Source organism: Macrotis lagotis, chromosome 1, assembly GCF_037893015.1.
Source record: "Macrotis lagotis isolate mMagLag1 chromosome 1, bilby.v1.9.chrom.fasta, whole genome shotgun sequence".
Taxonomy (NCBI): domain Eukaryota; kingdom Metazoa; phylum Chordata; class Mammalia; order Peramelemorphia; family Peramelidae; genus Macrotis; species Macrotis lagotis.
The window spans coordinates 158962486-158985779 of record NC_133658.1 but is presented as its reverse complement, the minus strand read 5'-3'; the positions used below and the strand labels follow the sequence as shown (position 1 = coordinate 158985779).

Sequence of the window (23294 nt, the reverse complement as noted above, 5' to 3'; positions counted from 1 at the left end):
TAGTAAAAACTTGGACCTGTATTTTTTTCATGTCTGTACTCTAATTGCACACACACACACACACACACACACACACACACACAACACACACATATATGCACACATATTTATACTAATATCATAAAACTTCAGATCATGGATTTTGGAGCTGCTAGGAACCTTAAAGGTAAATCCCATCAATTAACAGATTTTTAAAAACAGACCTGGTGACAGTAAGTGACTTGTCCAAGATCTCCCAAGTAAGAAGCAGGGACAGTACTTAATCTTGAGTCCTCATGCTCTTTTTCAACCCCAAATTGTCCCTTTTATTTCTTTAAGGAACAAAGGATCACGATTGAGAACTAAATGGTTTGTTTCAATCTTTCACTCAGACTGAGCTGCCCTCTCCTCTCAGGCCTGATCAATCAGTTAACAAATATTTATTACCCAACACTCATCAGAAGCTCAACACTGTGCTAGACACACAAAAAGAAGTCTAAGATACGGTCCCTACTCACAAGGAATTTATAATCTTATAAGAATTCTTACAAACTTATTTTTAAAAATATGTTGATAAATATATTTCAATATAATTCATTCCTTCTCCATATTTTATTTCAGACATTTAAAAATATTCTTAGAAAGATTCCATAAGACTTCCCCATATAACTTAAGGTGTCCAAGATACACAAAAATGCTTAGGAACCACTTTTCTGGTAGCTAAGTAGTGCAATAGATATAGTTCCAATTTTTTAGTCAGGAAAACTTGAGTTCAAATCCAGTTTCAGTCACACTGTGTGACCCTGAGCAAAGTCTTTTTTTTTTGCTGGGCTCAGTTTCCTCATCCATAAAAGGGAGATAAGAAAACATCTATCTCACAGGGTTGTTGTAAGGATAAAATGAGATGATATTTGCTCTGTCAGTTCTTTGCAAAACTTAAAGTGCAATGTAAATGTTAGTTATTATTTTGGGCAAAGGACTTTTCAGCTTTTTCTTCTGTCTCATCATATACACTGATCTCTTTCCCTTTTGTCCCACAGTTTCTCTCTTGAGTTGTGCATGTGTCAGTCTTCCAAGCCATCTCTTCTAGCTCATCTTCTGACATCCTCCTTTTATCTGGGAAGCACCCCAGACTGAAGGTTGGAGGTAGAGAGGTGGCACAGTGTATAGTGCTAGACCTAAAGTCAGAAAGATCTGAGTTCAAATGTGGGTACAGATACTTGCCTCAGTTTCCTCAGTTGTAAAATCAGGACCTCATCAAGTTGTTGTGAGAATCAGATGAGATTGTAAAGGACTTAACACATTGCCTAATATATAATAATAGCTATATAAATGCTTATTCCTTTCCCCTCTCCTTTTAAAGCTATATAATTTAATCACCCCTCAAAACACATTGAACTTTGTCATGAATTTTGTGCAAAGCAATGTAACTAGCTGTTTCATCACTTCTATTCCTTCCACAGAAAAGATACAAGAGAATATAGTGGATAAAAATATGTATTGGCTGTGGAACCCTGGACAAGTCATAGTAAAAGTCATTTAGTAATCACCCCACCTCACCCCTCATTTTACAGATGAGGGAATAGGTCCAGGCAGTTTAAGGGCTCTGAGATTTCTTTTGTATCCCCAGCATTTAGCACAAAGCCTGTATGGTTCAGGGGACACAGATTGAGAATGACAGCCCACAGAGATAGCTTTTAACAAAATATTTTGCTAGCTGTTTGACTTTGGGCAGGTTACTTAACCTTGACTGCCTCACATCCAGAGCCATCTCCAGTCATTGTGCTTTATATCTATCACTGAATCCAGATACCTCTGGAGAAGAAAGTGAAACTGGTATCTTAGCACAGCCCCTCCTCACTCAGATCCAATTCACTTGCTTGTCATGATATCATCTCCCTAATATCAGTCTTCTTCCAGAACAAAGAACAAATATCATCATCATCATCATCATCATCATCACCACCATCATCACCATCATCATCATTTTGCTATTCACAAGGAAGGAAAAACTACCACCAGTCAGTCAGTAGGTAATTATTAAGTACCGGGCGCTGTTTTCCTTGTCCTCAAATACACAATCTACTGGGGAAGACAACCTACAAATAACTGCCCAAAGAGGCTATACACAGGTTATATAGGAAATAATAGAGGAAGGGCACCCATCTGATGACAATTGTAGTAATCCAGATATGAGGTGATGAAGGCCTGCATTAGAGAGGTGGCAGCATCAAAGGAGATAAGGGAGTGTATTTAAGAGCTGTTGCAAAGGTGAAATTTAACAGGCTTGGGCAGTAGATTAGATGTGGAAGGGGACAGATAAGAGATAGTGTTACATCAAGGATGACTCCCAGTACGCAAGCTTGAGGCACTGGGAGGATAGTGTTGGCTTCTATAGTAATAGGGAAGGTGAGGGAAGGGTAGAGGAGGGTTTGGGGGAGGGGGAAAGACAATGAATTCAGTTTTAAACAGTTGAATTTAACATGTCTACAGGACATCCAGTTTGAGATGTCTAAAAGAAAGTTTAAGATGCAAGTCTGGAGGTCAGTAGAGAGGTTGGGTCTGGATAAGTAGATTTGAGAAGAATCAACATAGAAATGGTAATTAAATCTACAGAAGCTGAAGAGATCATCTAGTGATGTAATAGAGAAGGAGAGTTAAAGAAACCAGGATTAGTGATCATGATCTGGATTAAGATCCAGTAAAGGAGACTAAGAAGGAGTAGTCTGTTAGATAAATGGAGAACCAGAAGAGAGCAGTGCACACAAAACCTAGAGACAATAGAGTGTCAAGGAAAAGAGGGTGATTAATAGTGTCAAAGACTGATCCCAAAGGATGAGTATTGAGAAAAAAAAAGTCATTTGTTTTGGCAACTAAGAGATCACTGGTAATGCTGAAGAGAAAAGTTTGGATAGAAGGATGAAAAGCAAATTGTTGAAAGTTAAGAGAGTAAAAGCAAAGGAAGCAGAGGCACCTATTGAAGTTTAGCCACAAAAGGAAGAAGATAAATTGGGATGATGATTAGTGGATATGAAAGGATCTATTAAGGCAGGAAAGAGGAACTTCTGGCCTGCAGGCCACATTGGTGGGCAAAATCATTTGTACTGGTGTTGCCACTGCAACTTCAGGGGAAAAGGTTTTTGGGGGTGAATTAATTGGTTATTTGACCAAATGTAGCAGGCTAATTTTTAAGTTGCTAATTTTCTCTGGTTCACAGATATTATAAATATTCAAATGGCCCTTGAAAGATAAAAGATTTCTCATCTCTGAAGTAAAGAGTTGTTGTTTTTTTAAAGATAATTAGAACAATCTTTTTTGTATGCCTTCTATGCCCACAGTGAGCAGCAAACACCCAGTGGGGATAGGGATAGAGAGGTCCTATGCTCTGGGTTGAAGACTCAGAGCCCTTCAGGGCTCAAACATATATAGTTTTAGACAGAGGAACATGCCAATGGAAGACTGCTCTGTTATCTATTGAACCAGTAAAGTGAGGTTAGGTTCTAAATAAGGAATGGGGAGCAGGAATGTAGGGAACTAAACCCTAATCCTATAAATTCAGCAAGAGGCTGAATGGAGCTAATAATCCCTAGGAGGTGGCATACATGCATCCTGGAGGAGAAGAGAGGTCAGTCTCTTTTTCACCAGTCAATAATCCATACACCTCTTGCTCCCTCCCAGAACTCCATTATTCATATAAAAACTCTCCTGTATGGGGTATGTATATCAGGTGGACAGTGAAGGTGTTAGTGAGATGGCAATAGATGCACATAGTAGACTGTGGTCAGAACTATATCATGTAGAGATCCAAGGCTTATCAAGCACATCGAATCCATTTATCAGATGTTTCTGTACTCAGGTGACAGAACCACCAGCTAGCTGCCAAAGTGAGCTGCCACTGCTATGGCTTGAGGCAGGCAGAGGAAAGAGTTCAGTGTTATTGACTTCATAACAGTATAACTGAAGGAAAAATATAAAAACAGAAGAGTCTCCTCAAAAAGCAGGAACATCTTCATGTTATTGACTAAATTGAAGACCAAGTCAAACACCAAATATGTCAATAGGAATAGTGAAAATGATATCAGAACATTCAATTCATTTCCCATTTGGTGTCCAGTATTGCCTGTGGAAATAAACAGAGAAGGGGACAGACCTGAGTCTAGGATTCTCCTTCACAATAGCCTATATCCTCTTTTCTAAGTCTAGTTACTTCCTTTCCCACTGACTTGCAGGAGGATCATCCATATTGGGCAGGACCCACACATCCTCCCCTTCCTCTCAATTCTGTGATCTACTATTTCAACTGGACCTCATTTGTCATCACTTCCTTTGTCTGGATTTCCACTACTTCTGTAATCATTTTTCAGGCCAATTGTTTGATTCCAGTAGGTTCCCCAGACTATAAATTGACTGTCCTGGGGGGAGTTAGTAGGACCTTTGACAGGGTGAATGTGAAAAATGGCAGGTCAGCTAGGCAGATTATCAGAGCTTACCCAGCAGAGACCAAAACATCAAAAGTAGAATTAATTGATTGGTAGGACCTATAGAGTAGATTGTTTGCCCTCATGCTGGATGGCAGATTGGATGGGAGAAAGGAGGGCGAGTTGCCATTTGGTTATATACCATTAGTTTTAATCTAATGGCTCCCTTTCTTTCCCTTCTGAGACAATGGAGAATCAACCTGGAGGGAGATGGAGGTATTTCAAGAGTAGACTTTCCAACTAGAAAGTGATTGCCTATTGTCACTGATATAGTTCTTGTTTCAAGCATCCATTCCATTATTCCTCAATGCCCTCTGCTTGAGAGTAAAGAAAGCATTGAAAACCAATCCAATGTCCTGATTTTGTACTCATGTTGAGTTCAGACTGTAGTATCTGGAGTTCCATTATTTTTAGAAACATGATCAGGATAGCCAGGGTGAAAGTAGATGTTCTTTTTATATTAGAACAGGTGACTGGTAGACCCCTTAGACAACTGAAATTGTTCTCTCCAAGTCTACCCAATGATCTTTTAATCCACATATCCAGTAGGATTTTTTTCAATTCTTTTTCTTCTTCATGTTACTGAAACTTTTGATACTGTTGATCACCTCTTCCTCCTAGATATTCACTGTTTAAATCAGTCCTCATTCTTAACAACTCTGAAGCTACTTTGATGCTGTTAACTACTATGGTCTTCGGCTAAATACTCGAGATTCTTTCTAAGTTTTCCTGATGTTATTCTTTAATTGATTGTCCTTTTCTTGGGTTAGATGATCATCCATATCACACCACCTATGAGTGTACCCTAAGGCTTTGCCCTGGTTTCACTTTTCTTTTTTTCCATACTCTTTTTCCTAGCTCAAGTGGTTTTAATTATCATCTCTATGCTAATGACTCCAGACACATGTATCCCTAGTCTCTCTCCAGACCTTCAGTCCCACATCACTAACTACCTAATGGTCATTTTGAACTTAATGAGATGCTTGAAAACAGGAATCTCAACTTCAACATGTCCAAAACAGAGCTCATTAAATCCTACCCACCCCAAACATACACAGGGTCTCTCTTCCTTATTCATCAATTTCTCTCAAGAGTGCTGAAATCCTTTTAGTCATCCAGGTTTCTGATTTCATTGTCACTCAACTCTTCTTTCCCACTCACCCCGAATATTCAGTCACTTAAAAGACCTATTTTTACCTCTACATCTCTTCCATTCATCCCCTTCCTTCCAGTCATACCTAATTCAGAATCTCATCATCTCTCACCTAAATAATGATGATTTTTAGTGTTTGTTCTTGAAGAATTTCACATCATCAGGCAGGTGATGCCTAGACAAGCAAGTGAATTGAATTTGAGTGAGGGGATGCTGTGCTAAGTCTTCTCTCTCTTAAGAGTTATTTGAGTCCAGTGACCATTTATGAATTAGGGTGACTGGAGATAGATCTAGATGAGAGAAAATCAAGATCATGTGTCTTGTCCAAGGTCATATAACTCATATAACTAGTGTTGTATCTGGGACCAGATTTGAACTCAGGTTCTCCTAATTCTAGGAGGTATTCTATCCATTGTACTACCTAGCTGTCCTAAATAGCCTCCTCATTGTTTTCCCTGCCTCAAATTATCCCCCTTTCTTATCTATCCTTCACATAGATGCCAAACTAATTTTCCTAAAGAGCCATGTCACTCCCCTGCTATAACTCTATTATCATTAGACTCAAATATAAATTTTTGTTTGGCATTTAAAGTCATTTACACCCTGGTCCCAAATTCCTTTTCCAGCTTTATTACATATTATTCCTCTTTCTACACACCACAATCCAGTCAAATTGGATTCTTTTTTTAAGGTTTTTTTGCAAGGCAAACGGGGTTAAGTGGCCACACAGTTAGGTAATTATTAAGAGTCTGAGGCCCTGACTCCAGGGCCGGTGCTCTATCCACTGCGCCACCTACCCGCCCCCAAATCGGACTTATTACTGTTCCTCACATACAACAGTCTACCTCTAATCTCCATCCTTTTTGCTCCATGTCTTCTATGTTTCTCTTAGAAATCCCTAGGATCATCTAAAGCTCAACTCTTTTTGTAAGAGAATGAAACCCTTTTTTTGATCATCCTGCAACTAAAACCTTGCCCTCAAAATAATTGTATTAATATGTTGTATATAGATTTGTGTGCTTTATGTTCATGATCCTCACAGCTACATTCCAACCCTAATCTTTATTCTTACTTCCAGAGTCACATCTCCAACTACTTATTAGACATCTCTAATAGAATGCCTTTAAACTCAAAAACTTTGTCTTAAACTCAAAACTGAATTGATTTCCCCCAAAAAAGCACCATTCCCCACAATTTTAGACTACTCTAATTACTGTCAAGGACACCTTCCTCTTCCCAATCACTCAGACTCCCAACCTATTCTTCAAGGCTCACACCCATTCACCTCCCTGTATCCAATCTGTTGCCAAGTCCTATCAATTTTAATTTTGTAACATATCTTTTAAACTTCTTTCCTACCTGAACTGTTGCAAAAGCCTATTTGTCTCCCTTTCTCATGTCTCTCCCTACCTGAGGCCATCCTTCACTCAGCTGTCAAATTAATCTTCTTAAAGCACAGATCTGATCATGTCATATCCCCAACCTTACCCCACTAGGTTGCTCTTACTTCTAGGATCAAATATAAAATCCTGTTTGGCATTCAAAGCCCTTCACATCCTGGCCTACTCCTGCCCTGTCCAATCTTCTTATACCTTACTTTCTTCTACCTTCTCTGTGATACTGGACTCCTTGTTGTTCACCCCCCCCCCAAAAAAAAACACTCCATTTTCAGACTAAGCATTTTACTGGATGCTTTCTCTGCTGGGAATACTCTTCTTTCTCATCTCTGCCTCCTGACTTCTTCAAGATACCCAGGTCAAAACCCATCTTCTATGAGAAGCCTTTCCTGATCCCCCATAATTCCCTTTGTCCAGTTAACATTTACCTGTTATTTAGCCAATTTGTCCTGAGTATACTTTGTGTACAGTTTGTTTGCAATGTGGTCTCTTCCATTCCATTATGAATTCCTTGAAAGAGTTTAGTTTTTCAGTTGCTTCAGTCATATCTGACTCTTCATCACCCTGTTAGGGGTCTTCTTGGCAGAGATATTGAGTGGTTTTCCATATCCTTCTCCAGCTCATGAGGAAACTGAGGCAAAAAACGGTCAAAGTAACTTGCCCAGGGTCACATACCTAAAAAGTGTCTATTGAAACCAGATTCAGTGCTATGTTTACTTTATCATTTAGTATTGCTTTCCTCTTTCTTTTCTATTCCCAGGGCTTAGCACTGTGTAGACACAGTAGACAGAATAGTAGACATTTAATAAATGTTCACTGACTGGTCATATTTTAAGTTTCTCAAGGGCAGGGAGAATTTCATTTTTTCTGTGTATTGCCAGTGCCTAGTACAATCTGTCAACTCTCTAATCTGCAAAATCTATTCCTTTTACTCTCTAGTCCCCATGACTCCCTAATAATATACTTGTTTGTCTTTCATATTTAAATGTTTGCCTTAGTTTCTAATTTAACATAGACTATGTATTTAAATACCTTCTTTTAAAAAATTGTTTTTATTGATATCTTCTCTTTCTTACATCAATATAGTTATTGCCAGAGTTCTTCCCTCTTCCCCTCCCAGTCATCCCATATAATGGCATTTAAATTTTTTTAATTTAATGTTTATTCTCATTTTGTACATTAATAAAATATTCTTGTTTAAGAGTAAATGAAATACCCCCTCCCCCCATAAATATAGACTTGCTTGAGTGATGAAGTAAAGGGGAGTGAAAAAAATTAAAATTAAATGAAAATAATAGTAATAATTGTAGGTATGGCCAGGTGGCGTAATGGATGGAGCACCAGCCCTGGAGCCATGAGCACCCGAGCCCACATCCAGCCCTGTACACCCAACAATCACCCAGCCATGTGACATGCAAGCCACCTGAACCCCACTGCCCTGCAAAAATGAAAAAAAGAAAAAAAGGACGCAAAATAAAATAAAATAGTAATAATAGTAGGGGTGGCTGGGTGGCGGACAGAGCATTGGCCCTTGAGCCAGGAATACCAGGGTCCAAATCTGACCTCAGACACCCAATGATCACCCTGCTATGATATTTTGTCCTCTGCTTCTAGAATATCAGGGCAATTTTCTTGTACTAATTCTTTGAAAATGATGTCAAAGCTCTTTTCCTAATTATGACTTTCAGGCATTCCAAAAATTTTTAAATTATCTTTCCTAAGTCTGTTTTCCGTATCAGTTATTTTTTCAATGAGATAATTCACATTTTCTTCTAATTTTTCATTCTTTTGGTTTTGAAGTATTGATTCCTGGTTTCTCGTAAATTCATCAATCTCCCTGAGTTCTGTTCTTTGTCTGAAAGATTTGTTCTCCTCAGAGAGTTTTCTTATCTCTTTTTCCATCTGGCCAATTTTGCTTTTTAAAGCATTCTTCTCCTCAATAACTTTTTGAACTGTTTTATCCATTTGACCTAAGCTGTTTTTTAGCATGCTATTTTCTTCAGCATTTTTTTGGATTTCCTTGACTAGGCTGCTGACTTCATTTTCATGTTTTTCCTGCATCTATCTCCTTTCTTTTCCCAGTTTTTCTTCTAACTCCCTCATTTAATTTTCAAAGTCTTTTTTGAGCTCTGTCATAGCCTGAGCCCAATTTCTGTTTTTCTTGGCATCTTTAGATGCAGGAGCTTGTGCTTCCTCATCTTCAGACTGAGTATTTTGATCCTTCTTGGGCTCATAAGCAAAATATTTCTCAATGGTGTTCCTCTTGTTTCTCTGCTTGCTCATTTTCCCAACCTGAGCCTGGTTTTGGGGTGCTTTCTGAGCTTTTGGGACACTCCCACAAGAAAAAGTCTCAGTGTGTGAGGCTCTGTCCTCCCTCCTGGTCTGTAAATGACCATATGCACCCCCCCTCTGCCATGGGGCTGATGTGGAGGGGGCCCCTGCTGTTCTATTGGGGGGGCTTAGGCTGTGATCAGGATCTGAATGTGGTCAGAACCCCAGAGTCCTGTGCTGGGGTAGAGGACAGAGCTCGGCAGTCTCTCTCTCTTCATTCCCCTCCCTAGGTTCAATGGGCTCATGCCCTAGGGGCTCCTGCTTAACAGCTCTGCCTGTTTCTGTTTCCTGGAACTCAGCTGTGCTGGCCATGCTGCTCTCTGTGTGCCCTGAGGGCTGGGCTTCAAGTGCTCACTCTGGCAGAGGTCCCCCCTGTTCCCCCAATTTGTGCCTGCTGCTCCCCAGGGCGTAGCTCAGGAAACTCCCCCACTGCTGTGAGCCTCGGCTCCCAGTGCCCTGGGGCTGCCTCCAGGAGGCTGAAATTCTTTGGCTTTGGTGGGCCACCCCTCTGGTGGGCCACCCTTCCAACCCCGGAGAGCAGAGCCTTTCTGCTTTTTTCCAGGTTACCTTGAGTAGGAGAACTGCCTCATTGGGTCCCTCTGTGGGTTCTGTCTCTCAAAAATTTAATTACAGTCCTTAGCTTATGAGTTTTATGAGAGAGCGCCTAAGACACGATCCGTTCTTGTCACCATCTTGGCTCCCCATATAATGGCATTTTTAAAAGGAAAATATTCAGTATAACTGATGGATATATTGAAAAACATCTGAAAACATGTGCAATGTTTAACATCTGTAAACCTTCCATCTCCCCAAAGGGATAGACTGGGGGTGTCTTCTCATCCCTTCATGTTTGAGTTTTATAATTTTATTACATTCATTTTTTTCAGTTAATAGTATTTTTTTCCAATTACATCCAAAGATAGTCTTCAACATTAATTTTTGTAAGATTTTGAGTTCCAAATTTTTCTCCTTAACTCTCTCTCTTTCCTCCATCTTCCCCAAGTTGGCAAGTAATCTGATATAGACTTTATAGTTATATTCACTTTTGATTTTTGAAGGTGTGGTTCTTTCCTTTTATACTGTTGTATATACCTTCTTTTCTTAGCACTTCTTACTTTCATCAGTTCATGTCATTTTTTAAATGCTTTTCTATATTCATCACATTCCATATTGCATTCCAAATTTTACTCTAAAATGGATTTATGATCTCAGAGCTCCATCAATAATGTATTAATACCTTTATGATTCTTCTCCAACATTGACTATTGATGTTTTTGTCATCTTTGCTAATTTGCAAGGTATGAAATAAAGTCTCAGGATTCTTTTGATTTTTATTTCTCTTATTAGTGATTTGGAACATTATTTCATGTCATAAGGAGTATTTTTCAAATCTGAGAACTTTTTGTTCCTCTCCTTTGACCACTCATGGAAAACAATTATTAGTTCATATATCTTAGACACTAAAACTTATCAGAAAAATTTGATTAGATTTTCTTCCCATTTGACCACTTCCCTTTTAATCCTAAGTGTATTAATTTTATCTGTACATTTTTAGTTTTAAATAATCAAAGCTATCTATCTTTTGTAATAGCTTTGATCTCATTTGGTTAAGAATACATCTCTTACCCATTATTATGATCTAATTTTTTAAATACTATGATCTCTTATATTAAGTCATGTATTCATTTAGAATATGAGGAATATGCTGTAAAGTGTTGGTCTGGGTCATCAGCTTTTCAGTTTTCCTAGCAGATTTTAATCAAATAAGCTTTATTCCCCCCCTCAGTAATTATTTTTCACCTTATCAATACTGGGTTATTGAGTTCTTTTGTTCTTGATTCTCCTTTTCTCTAGTCTGTCCATTGAGTGACCTATTTTTTAACTAATTCCAGATGGTTTTGATGACTACTGCCTTATAGCTTGAGATCTAGAAGTGCTATTCTCCTTTCACTTCTACCTCTTTTAAGCATTTCCCTTGATATTCTAGACTTTTCTTTTCCAAATAAATTGTATCAGTTTATTTAAATTGTATAAGGTATCCCTTTGGCAATTTGATTGGTATAGAATTAAAAGTGTCAGTTAGCTTTGGAATTAATGAAATTTTTATTAATTGGCTCAGTCTAACCATGAGCACTGAACATTCCTCCAGCAGTTTAAATTGTTATTTATCTCTTTTTTTGATGCACTTTGTAATTGAATTTGTAAAACTTTTTTGTTTTACTGCTGGGATAATTGGAAGTTAGTATGGAAGAAACTTAGATTAGACTAACACCCAACACCCTTTACCAAGATAAGATCCAAATGGTTACATGACTTAGACATAAAAAACAAGACTATAAGCAAATGAGAAGATCAAGGACTAGTTTACCTGTCAGATCTATGGAAAGGGTAGCAGTTTATGAAAAAGGAAGAGTTGGAGAACATCACCAAAAAACAATTAGATGATTTCGATTACATTAAATTAAAAAGCTTTTGCACAGATAAAACCACTATAGCCAAGATCAAAAGAAATGTAGTAAATTGGGAAACAATCTTTACAACTAATGATTCTGACAAAGGACTCATTTCTAAAATATACAGAGAACTGAGTCGTATTTTTTTTTTGTTTTTTTGCAAGACAAACAGGGTTAAGTGGCTTGCCCAAGGCCACACAGCTAGGTAATTATTAAGTGTCTGAGACCAGATTTGAATCCAGGTACTCCTGACTCCAAGGCTTTCTCCACTACACCACCTAGCTGCCCCAACTGAGTCATATTTTTAAAACAAAAAGCCATTCCCCAATTGACAAATGGTCAAAGGATATGCAAAGGCAATTTACAGATGAGGAGATCAAAGCAATTCATGGCCATATGAAAAAATGCTCTAAATCATTAATTATTAGAGAAATACACATTAAAGCTTCTCTGAGGTACCACCTTACACCTCTCAGATTGGCCAATATGACCAGAAAAGAGGATGATCATTGTTGGAAGGGTTGTGGGAAATCTGGGACACTATTACACTGTTGGTGGAGCTGTGAACTCATCCAACCCTTCTGGAGAGCTATTTGGAACTATGCCCAAAGGGCAACAAAAATGTGCATACCCTTTGACCCAGCAATACCACTACTGGGTCTATATCCTGAAGAGAAGAAGAAAAAGGGTAAAAACATTACTTGTACAAAAATATTTATAGCAGCCCTGTTTGTGATGGCAAAGAATTGGAAATCAAGTAAATCTCCTTTAGTTGGGGAATGGCTTAGTAAACTGTGGTATATGTATGTCATGGAACACTATTGTTCTATTAGAAACCAGGAGGGATGGGATTTCAGGGAAGCCTGGAGGGATTTGCATGAACTGATGCTGAGTGAGATGAGCAGAACCAGAAAAACACTGTACACCCTAACAGCAACATGGGGTTGATGATCAACCTTGAGGGACTCATTCATTCCATCAGTGCAACAATCGGGAACAATTTTGGGCTGTCTGCAAAGGAGAGTGCCATCTGTATCCAGATAAGGAGCTATGGAGTTTGAACAAAGTTCAAGGACTATTCCCTTTAATTTAGAAAAAAAACAGATATCTTATTGTCTGATCTTGTTACCTCTTAGAATTCTTGTCTCTTCTCTAGGGATATGATTTCTCTCTCATCACACCAAATTTGGATCAAAGTACAACATGGAAACAATGTAAAGACTTTCCGTGGGGGGGGGGGGGAGGAAAGTAAGATTGGGGGGGGAAAATTGTAAAACTCAAATATCTTTAATAAAAATTAATAAAAAAAACCCCTTTGTTTTATAGATCAGTTCTCAGATATTTAATGCATTTTCTAGTTATTTGCAATGATTTATTTTTTCTATTTTTGCTTCTTGGGTTTTATTATTATATTGAAAAACTATTGATTTTTGAATAACCTAATTCCTCTTCCTGAAATTTTCTCTTTGCTTACCTCCTTTGTTCAGCTCAGACGTCATATTATTCCTGCTTTTAACTTCTAGTCTTTCCTCTCCCTGCACTCCTCCCTTATAAGCCTTATGTTTACTTAATATATTTTGTAGATAGATATAGTTGTTGTTTCTCTTAGAGAGAATATAAATATTTTGTTTTTCTATCCTTCACTCCTCATAGTTATACTTTTTGTTTAAACTGAATTTGTGATTTCATCTGTTCTTTGTGAAGAACACCCTTTATTCATTCAGACACCTTCTTCTTGAATTAATCTTATGACTGAGGTTAAAGCAAAGACCATCCTGGATTTGAGAATTTTTTAAGAAATTGGTACTGGTAGTCTAAGCATGATATTTATTACTGTGCAGCTCAGAAAGTAGAGAAAAAAATGAAGTATGCACACACACACACACACACACACACACACAGAGTTAATCAGAAAGATCTTGAGCTATCTACAGGGATAGAGGGAGAAAGGGACTATGGCAAAGGTCTTGGTGGAAATACATGGCCAAATGGGGTCTGAAATAGGATATGTGATACATTACAGATGGACTTAGTCTAGAACAGGTAACAGAAAATATGGGAGGGAATATTTCTAATCAGACCCAGATGTGGTAGTGAAATGCCCCAAGTTACTTATCGATAGCAAATTCTGGTCAGGGAGTTTCGAATTCTATCCTGATATTAGATAAAAGATTTGAGCTGGAAATCAGGGATCCCGAGAATGGTTGATAGCTAGTTTTATTGTTTACATGTTTAACTGGACTTGTTTACATGATTAACAGAGGCTCATGATAAGTCAGGACAGTGGAAAAATACAATGCTTTATAAGTTTTTGCTTATTAGAACCACTTATCCTAAGTGACTCCATACTGAAATCTTATGATTTGTAACTATAACATCGAAAAATAAATCATAGTAATTACAACTTCTTTGCAACTTGTAGGACTAGAGTTGCCCAAGGGCACAAATAGTTTAAAGTTACCTGCCCAGTCACTTTAGGGTCACACATCTTGGTGTCTGAGGTTGACCTTGAACCCAGGCCTTCCTGGTTCTAAGGTCAGTTTTCTATTCATTATGCCAGTCTGTCTTGACTGATATATAGTTGATATTTAATTGCTTATTATGAATTTAATGGGTATTTAACTAATCTTAAAAATTTAATTATAGCCACAACAAATACAGTTAAAACATCCACAAACTTATCAGAATCCCCTCTTAAACCTATACATTTCTAACACATAGAAAGTAGGAATTCTCTAATTACTTTGTATTCTTTGTACCTTATTGTGATCTAAGAAAATCATTAACAATTATGAAATAATATAGAAAGATGAACTTTAAACTATGATTCAGAAGTGAATTCAGAAGTGACTAAATTTGATCTTGTCTAGCCTGTGGCTAAAAAAGTATGACATGCTTATTTTGAAATATCTTTAACTCTTTTAACAAGGAAATACAGCAGGACCTTTATTACAATCATCTTCTTTACAGTTTAACATGTTATCATAGATTCAATTTATAGGAAAGCTGAGCTGTTAATACAACTTTCCCCAAAGGGAAAAGAGAATTTAACAGATGACCTGTCACTTTTCTTTTACAATGTTGTTCCTAAGCTCATCCCTCCTTCTAGAGGGACAGTAAGGTCCTTTTAAATTGTATTGTTATAATAGGATCATAGATTTTGAGCTTGAAGGAACCTCAGGAGCAATCTAGCTCAAATTTATTTTACAGATGAGACAACACAAGGCCCAAGAGATTGTGACTGGCCAAAGTCACACAAATTGAGGCAGGATATGAACCCAGATTATCTTACTCTAGAACTAGTGTCCTTTCCCCAATACAAGGTTAAATTGTTTTTCTCTGTGTGCTAATCAGGTGGTAACATTTTTATCTAGGCTCAATAAAATATCTATGCATTAAACTTTGAGGAGAAAATAAATTATCTTTTAAAAACTCATTTGCAATAAAGGTAGAGCTAATTTGTTAGTTTTAAGGCTTAAGACAAGACTGTACCACTACCACACGTAGTAGGCCTTAACTAGTATTTATCCATTTCTGTTTTTCTAAAGTTACAGCTAAAGAATCACAGAATTTCAAAGCTGAAAGGGATTCATCAACCATACAGTCCAATCCAATCCTGAAAAAAAAGAATCCTTGCTCAGCTCTACTTAATAAGTAGCCACTGGGGCTCCTGGGCTTTCTTGAATACAGTTATATCCTAATTAGAATGAACAATGAATCTTGTGAAGTAGCCTTATGATTAAAATTCAGACCGCATTATTTCCATTGGACTATATTTTATATAATTATAACTTAGAATAGCAAAATATATATATAAAATTATAAAATATTAAAAAATTGACTTGAACTAGATTGTTTTCTGAAGTTCCTTCAACTCTAAATCTAACATATTAATAAAATTTAAATACATAAGACTACTTTACAGGATTTATGTTTTTGCACTAATCAAGACCTCGAATATTGTCTGCTCCAAATCCTAAATTTTATTGTTTTAATTGAAGAATCACAGAAATCAATCCTTATTTAAATATACCATCTAAGCTGTTCTTTGCAGTTGTGACAAGAAATTCAGATAGTCTAATTGCAGCTGATCTCTCTGGAGCTGTGAAAGTTCTGACCTAGGATTGTCCTGGAAAGACAAGTCAACAAGAATGGAAGTTTCTTCAATTAATGTGGTTTATGACCACATCACATCATAGTAAAACTTAAGTGTGCCAGTGGTTTCCCATAGGCAACATAGAACTTTGAAAACGTTATAGTAAAATAAGGGGTTCATTACTAATTCTGTGGTTGATATAGGATTAGTCTTTAGACTGTATGACTATCAGATAAGAATTTTATATGAACTGTGATTTTTCTTATTGGTCAATACTTTAAAATTTAAAAACAATATTTAATATCATCAGCTACTTTTCTGCCTGTTAAGAAAAAGCTTTTACTTACAAATCCTTAGAAGTGACTTAAATCATATTATAGGTTAAATACATGAAATATTTTAAATGTCAGTAACTTCAGAGTCCCCAAACTAAATTTAATTGATGATACAGATGCCTGTGGCAGCATGTAGCAGACAATAGTCTTGTCTTAAATAGGTGATAAAATGGTGAATTATAGCCCCTTTTATATGACTTGTCAGAGAGAGCCATAAGACACTGATCATGTTAATATTAAAACTCCTGTGCTTACCCCTCCACCAATCCTTTTTGCCCTAATCTACAGCCTGTGTTTAAGCATAACTGACTTTATTCCTATTTAGTAATTAGCCCATGATCTTGGGTTAACTCTAATTTCATAGAAGCATGGAATTATAAAGTTGAAGGACATCCAGTCCAACTTACTCTACGGATGGGGAAACTGAGGCTTGGTGGGTGGCACTGAGAACTTTCTAACAGAAGTAGCAAGTGCTCTAAGTCCTTCAAAAAGTTTGTCTTCCAATTCAAGTGATCTGTTGTTTGTACTCTGGTGTATCTTAGAATTCCTAGCTTCTTTCAAATCACAACTCACAGCTCTTCCTACACAAATTGTTTCTAGGTTCCAATTGCCAGCAATTGTTCCATGCTGAAATAATTTTGAATATTTTGCTATTTATTTATTGGTGCTATTCTCATTTTCCTTCCTCCACAAGTAGAAAGCAAGAATCCTGAATGGATTATTTTGTTTTTGTGGTATTAGTAGGAAATTAATATTTTATAAGGACAGCAAGGTGGTGTAATGAATAGAGAGCCAGCCCTGGTATCATAAAGACCCGAGTTTCAGATACAGCCTCTAGCACTTGATACTTAGCTGTGTGACCTTGGACAAGTCATTTAACCCTATTGCCTTGCCAAAAAATGTTTTAGTGATATCCTTCTTCCTGATGTGTCTATATTGTTAGAGGCTTTTCATGTTTTGGGTCCTTCCTTCATACCAGAGAAGGCTGAATTTTTCTCTTTTCTTTTATGGGATTTACACTACTTTATTATAAAATTTGGGTTAAGTATTTAGTCATAGGCTATATGTTGGTCAACATTAGGTAAAACTAATGTGTGAAAAAGAAATCTAACAACTTTTTCTGTCTTGTTGGTTTTTGCATGTTTTCCCCAAGGCTTCTGCAAAGCTCCCCCCATTTCCATTTAATTTCTTATGCTTACCCATGATGTGTCAAAATAGCAACAGGTTAAGTTGTGTTATGGAAGAGACAACTGTACTATTAAGGTTTGAGGAATATGGCATTCTTCTTAAACTCTTTACAATTATTCTGAATGATACATTTCTTCAATTTGAATATTCCCACGACCAGGGAAACAAAACCTTTCCATGTGCCTCAGTAAATGGTCTTCATGAACAAAAAGCAAGGCATCTGATGATCAATCAATCAGGTGACTTTGAGTATCAGAACTAAAAAGTTTCCCCTCCAAAAAGAAAAAAAACCAAACCCTTATTACAACAAATTAAAATTTAGTAAAGCAAACATGTAACAATGGATTACTCTAAGATAAAAATTTGTAGTTTTCTCTGCTTTTCTACCACTAGCAGTAAGTAGTATTAATGTGACAAAAATCCTCAGATTAGTCATTTGAGATATCTAAAACCTTTTCTCCAAGGCCAGGCTTCATTTCTCCCTACTTTCTTAGTTTATTAACAATAATGAAACAAAAATGGTATAGAATGGCAGTCACGTTATTTAAGATAGCAGTGATAATACTTTAAAAATCTCCTTTTGAAATAGCATAAGGGAAGGAGGCAAGGAAGGGAACTACTTTCCAAAATTAAGCTACCATGCAATTTTAGGCTAGAACATAACTATAGGAACTCAAGAACTCATGCAGGAGAGGGCTTAAACTACCAAGGTAAAGTTGTAGATGGGTAGAAATACCAGGTTAGTATGCTTTATTGGGCTATTTCCCAATATAGCATTAGCAACACTGTGTCATCTTTCTCTCAAAGGGTAGTACAGTAAATCTGTGGTATGCATTACATTTCAAAGTATTTGTTATACTGATTGGAATGATAATGAGGTTTACAAATTCTCTCCTCAGAAAACAATGGATTCTAAGCAGAGCAAGAACATACAGAATGTAACTACCATCCTCTTCAATGGCAGCTTAGTATAGGGGAATGGTCAGGACATTTGGGAAATCAATTCCTGGCTTTGATTTTTAGTTGGGTCTGTTGTTCAATTTCCTCATCTACAATAAGTGTAGAAAAACACGTACAACTTTACTGTATAGGATTGTTAAAGTGCCCTTTAAACCATAAATAATTATATAAATGTGAGAATAAAGTATCAAGCACACAAGGCCAAGATCCCAATTAGTGTAAATAATGAAACTGGGGAAGTAGTAGCAGCATCATTCAAATTCACAATGATATTTCCATTGGGTTGGCCCTAATTACTATAATTTCAAATAGTACATATTTGAATACATGTGACCACTTCACAGTACTCATTATTCTCATTATTTGGAATTTAGCTTTATGTACAACCAAACACAATTCCAACATACAATTTTCCCACCATAAACCCCATTAAATTAAATCAGTTAATCCATACCACACAGGAAAACTAGTTGAAGGTTTTATTTATATAAAATTCATTATTAAAGAACATAAAAGTGAGTTTTTCCTTAAAAAATCTGCAGTTATTTACAGCAGTATTGCACAAGTAAAGTGACAATTACCCTGTCAAAAATTCATCAGTGCAAAACACAAGTAAGCCAGGGAAATTGCAATAAAAATGCTACATATGCTGGGTTCTATGAAACAAAGTAAGTGATTAATCAGTCTAAGTTACAGATCAGTGCTATGTACATTATCAGTACCTGATGAGTTTGTATACAGTATTAGTGGTCTTGAAACCAGGGTACAAAATGTTGAGATCCTCTGAACCCCCCTCCCAAAAAAAAACCCAAACCTAAGTAGTCAAGTTATTTACATGAGAACTTGAGGATACTTCTTGTATAAAGAAATGCGTGCGTGCGTGCGTGTGTGTGTGTGTGTGTGTGTGTGTGTGTAAATATCAAGTTACACAGATAATTTACCTGTGTTCATGCACCAAAGCTCCCATATATTGTACTTATGGGTGCAGAGTAATAGACACACATGTAGGCACCAAGCTAAAACTGCAATGGTGGAGTTCTTCACTTATTACATATCAAACCTATTTGTAAATAATTTTTCTTAAAATATTCACAATGATTTTTCATTTAGACTCAAAATAATCTTTTTTTTGAGGGAAATACAAATTAAACTGAGGTCAAAGAAATGTATAGAAATGCTATTGGGTTACTATTCCATTGAGTGAAGAAGGACAGGAAAGATAAACTATGTTCTAATTTGCAAACTAAACCACACAGTTAAGATTTTAAAATAAGTAAACTTATATCCCCATCAGCTTGCTACCATTAAGTGGATGGGGAACATGGTAAAGAACTGACTCCTTCCTAATATATGGAGAAAAATTACCAGGGAAACCAACCAAGTTGATTCTCCTGTCCACTTATCATAGATCCCAGGTCTCAGAAACGTTAGCAATCTGATCATCTTTTTGTTTTTCTCAACCCTGACTAGTCAATGGCAATAAACTTTTCCCAAATGCTAAATATATTTTATGCCTAAAGATAGGAATTAGGGCAAACAATCTGTTATGGTTTACAACTTGAACAACTTGGTTAATGCTTTGAATAGATTCCAGCAATTAGCTAGTATCAGCTCCCTTAGCGTTAAGAACCACAATTGGCAAAACCTAAAAGTTTAATAAAAGTAAAATGAACAAGAATGAAATCTGGAGGACCACAGTAGAAAAACCATAAGAACAGCACTGAAAGGGACAGTGCATTAAACTGATCAATCACTCCTTCTGTGTTAAAGCAAATAATCTGGGGGAGGGAAAGGGAATGCATAACTTTACAAAACTTGAGAAATTAAATAAGCAGAAAATAAATATACAATATTTCTACAAGTTACAGCATTATGAACAGTAGAACACATTACACGGAAAAGAATCTACCTATTTACAAATGTCAATTCTAAAAAAAAGTTTGGAAAAAAGCAGTGATTTTTACTTATTTACACAATCTTACAGAAAAGACAAAAGAACCACACACAATTGCACACAGACATTTGGCTCAGTTGATAAGAGTAAGTAAAGATTTCCTAATCTAATAAATATTCAAATATTTACAATAAAATAGAAGAGGGGTTAAAAGGAGGGAATGAGGGAAAAATTTTATACAAATTTTTATATCAGAAGAAATTTAAACTGGTTTCTCCACAACCAAAGAAAATTCTTCATAAAGTTTTGGCAGGATAGAAAGGATATGTCATCTGAAGAATTATTCATGAAATTAAGTATTTTGTATTTGCTTATTGCATTTCAGTGTTATACCATGGGAGACTTACTACAGACCCAACGTGGGTAGAGGTTGTCAAGGCACAAAACCCGCATTAAGTTTTCAAAAAGTGGAAACTAGCTGTTTATTTAAAAAAAAAAAGTATACCCAAGGTATACTCCTGCAGGTGGCATCGTGATCTCTAAGAGATACAGTACAGAGAAATGTATTTCTCTCTCAAACTCATGGTGCCAACATCCTATTCTCTACTGTTTCCATAATTCATAGAATTTCTTTAGTTCATCATTAGGCTTATTTCTATCATCAGCCTGAAGCAATGGTGGCAAACCTGTTGCGCTACCATGCTTGAGGTAAATATACAAGAAAGGACATGAATCCCCACTGGGGCAATGGGCCAGCAGAGCCTTACAAAAACGTCCTTTTATAAGTTGCATTGCTTCCAACTCCCAGGGGAGATGTATAGTTAAAAGAAACAGAAGTTAAAGTGCTCCAATTGTAGAAATTAGCATATGCTCATAGATATCCAAGTAGGGGATTCAGGTGGAACCAAACATCTTTGGTGTGTCTAGTAAGGTCCACAAGTTCTAATACTTTCTGTTAGTCTGCTCATTCTCACAACCAACGGACAATGTGACCTTACTAAATAAGGTTTCAAGAGTAATTCAAGAAACCACAGCTGAGATCCAACACAATTCCTATGAACCTAATTTCAAATCACTAAGAGGGGGAAAAATTCCTTCAGTATTAAAGAAAAAGTTCCTCTGAATATATGGGAAAGATGGATATAACTAAAAAAAAAAGGTACATGATTACAAAAACCACATATTCAACATATTTTTCTTCAACTGTTAAGCAGAATTACAGGAACACTGGATCTTCTAAGGGGCAAAAGTGAATACTATTGCTGTTGGCACTGCTGAATCTTATTTGACAATCCAAAAAGAACTTTGAAACAAAAAATTGTTCAAAAGGCTGATTTTTCACCATGAAAAAGTAGCAGGATTCATGAAACAATCCCCCCAAACCATCCAACCTCCCTTTCATTTGTGATACACAATGCAAACTAACCAAACCTCTTCAGATTCACTCTGGGTTTTCCTGGTCCCACCTTTGTGGCAATTTCAAGATGTAAAAGAGTAAATGGGACAGGATCGCATCTAAAGGAAGAACTGACTGCATCTGCCATGGATGTGGCACCGATGACTGGTGCAAAGAAGACATTTAAAAATCTACCCGTTAAACTATAAGTTAAGAAAAATGGCACTCGAGGCTTAGAGATGGCTTGAAATAGTAAATATACTGGAACATCCCATAATTATATCCAATTGAATTTTTCTATGGTACTGGTGAAACCAGAATTAAACCTGTACTTCTGAAGGAATTTGATTTTGGAACTATCAGGCATCATAGGTTGGTGGGATTCTAAAGAAAATCTCACTAGTAAATCTTTAAAACTGCTAACTGAAGGAGCTTCCTCCAGTCCCACCCCAGTTGGCAAGGCATCTCCTATTTTGCTATATCACAGGGCAAACACATCACAAGCTTTGGTCATGCAATCAATCAAGTCTCTGTGAGGGGTGACTGAAAACTTTTGGCTCTATTAAGTTCACCTGGAATTCTACAACTACAGCATATCATCCCTGCATCAAAAATCTAGAGAGTAGCCAAAAGTCCAATAGACTCACTTATTCTGTTTCTTTTATTGCTACAGCCTCCTCAGACTTTCTAAAGCAAACAGCCATTAAAATAAGTTAAAACAAATACTGCCCAGGTTGGTGATCATTAAAAAAAAAAGTAATATTCCTAACTATTGTCAAGACCAAAATGGGTAAAATTATTTTAAATCTATTATATTTAACTTTTAAATCATGTTAATTTACTTGGAACTTATTTGTATCTCTAAGAATATAAACTGACTACAAAAACTGGAAGCTCCCAAAAGAAGATATTGAGTGCTCAAAGGTAGCCTCAAGTTTGAGCCCTTGGACAGTCAGTCTGCCATAGATACAAGTAAATTTAAAGCAGGGGGTTGGGTATTTACAAAGGGAGAATTGTTGGTGTAGGTTGGCAACCTACTCCTTTTTAACCAGTTCCATTTTATTATGCTTATTTTGGTATAAAGATAGTACAGAATAAAGAGGATAACACAACAGAGGAGACAAACTTCTCTCTGCTGAAAAGAAAAAAAAACTGTACAAACCCCCCCCCCCAAAAAAAACTAAGGCAGCTTACAAATTAGCCGGCTCAGTTTCCACTGCAGGATATATACATCATTCTCTTTTGAGACTAAGCAATAGGTTCTTAAAATTTAGTACAAAAATCATTCATGAGTTTGTCAAAAAGTTTCCATTTCCTTTTTGAAAACATGTTCCTTCTTATTAAAGAAGTTGAAAAACACCAATGTAAACACCACTCTTGCATAAAATCCTGTTCAGAGAATGGTGACTGATACATTTAAAAAATCCATCATCTACATTCACAATGAACTCCCTTTTATAAAATTTCATCATGTGATGAACAAAATCCACTTTCAAGTTCATGTACAGGTGTCTTCAAAAATGTGGAGTCCTACTGCCCTCTTTGTCCTTTAGGGAAAGAACCTGTTGATTGCATAGTAATGATATGAAGATGCAAGTGGTATTTTTACTTGATGACTTGTTGCAAGTAAAAAT

At 36.6% G+C, this 23294-nt stretch overlaps 1 protein-coding gene and 1 long non-coding RNA gene across 35 annotated transcripts in view; one reads left to right on the top strand and one right to left on the bottom strand.

The window, feature by feature from the left end:
* Positions 1-23294, top strand: part of LOC141504332 (uncharacterized) — a 1263877-nt gene that overhangs the window by 968447 nt on the left and 272136 nt on the right. The gene's annotated exons all lie outside the window — the stretch shown is intronic.
* Positions 18836-23294, bottom strand: part of BCL2L11 (BCL2 like 11) — a 43853-nt gene continuing 39394 nt past the window's right edge. The window contains 1 exon segment of the mRNA XM_074209274.1: positions 18836-23294. Coding sequence (XP_074065375.1) covers positions 23266-23294 — 29 coding nt within the window. The 3' untranslated portion in view covers positions 18836-23265.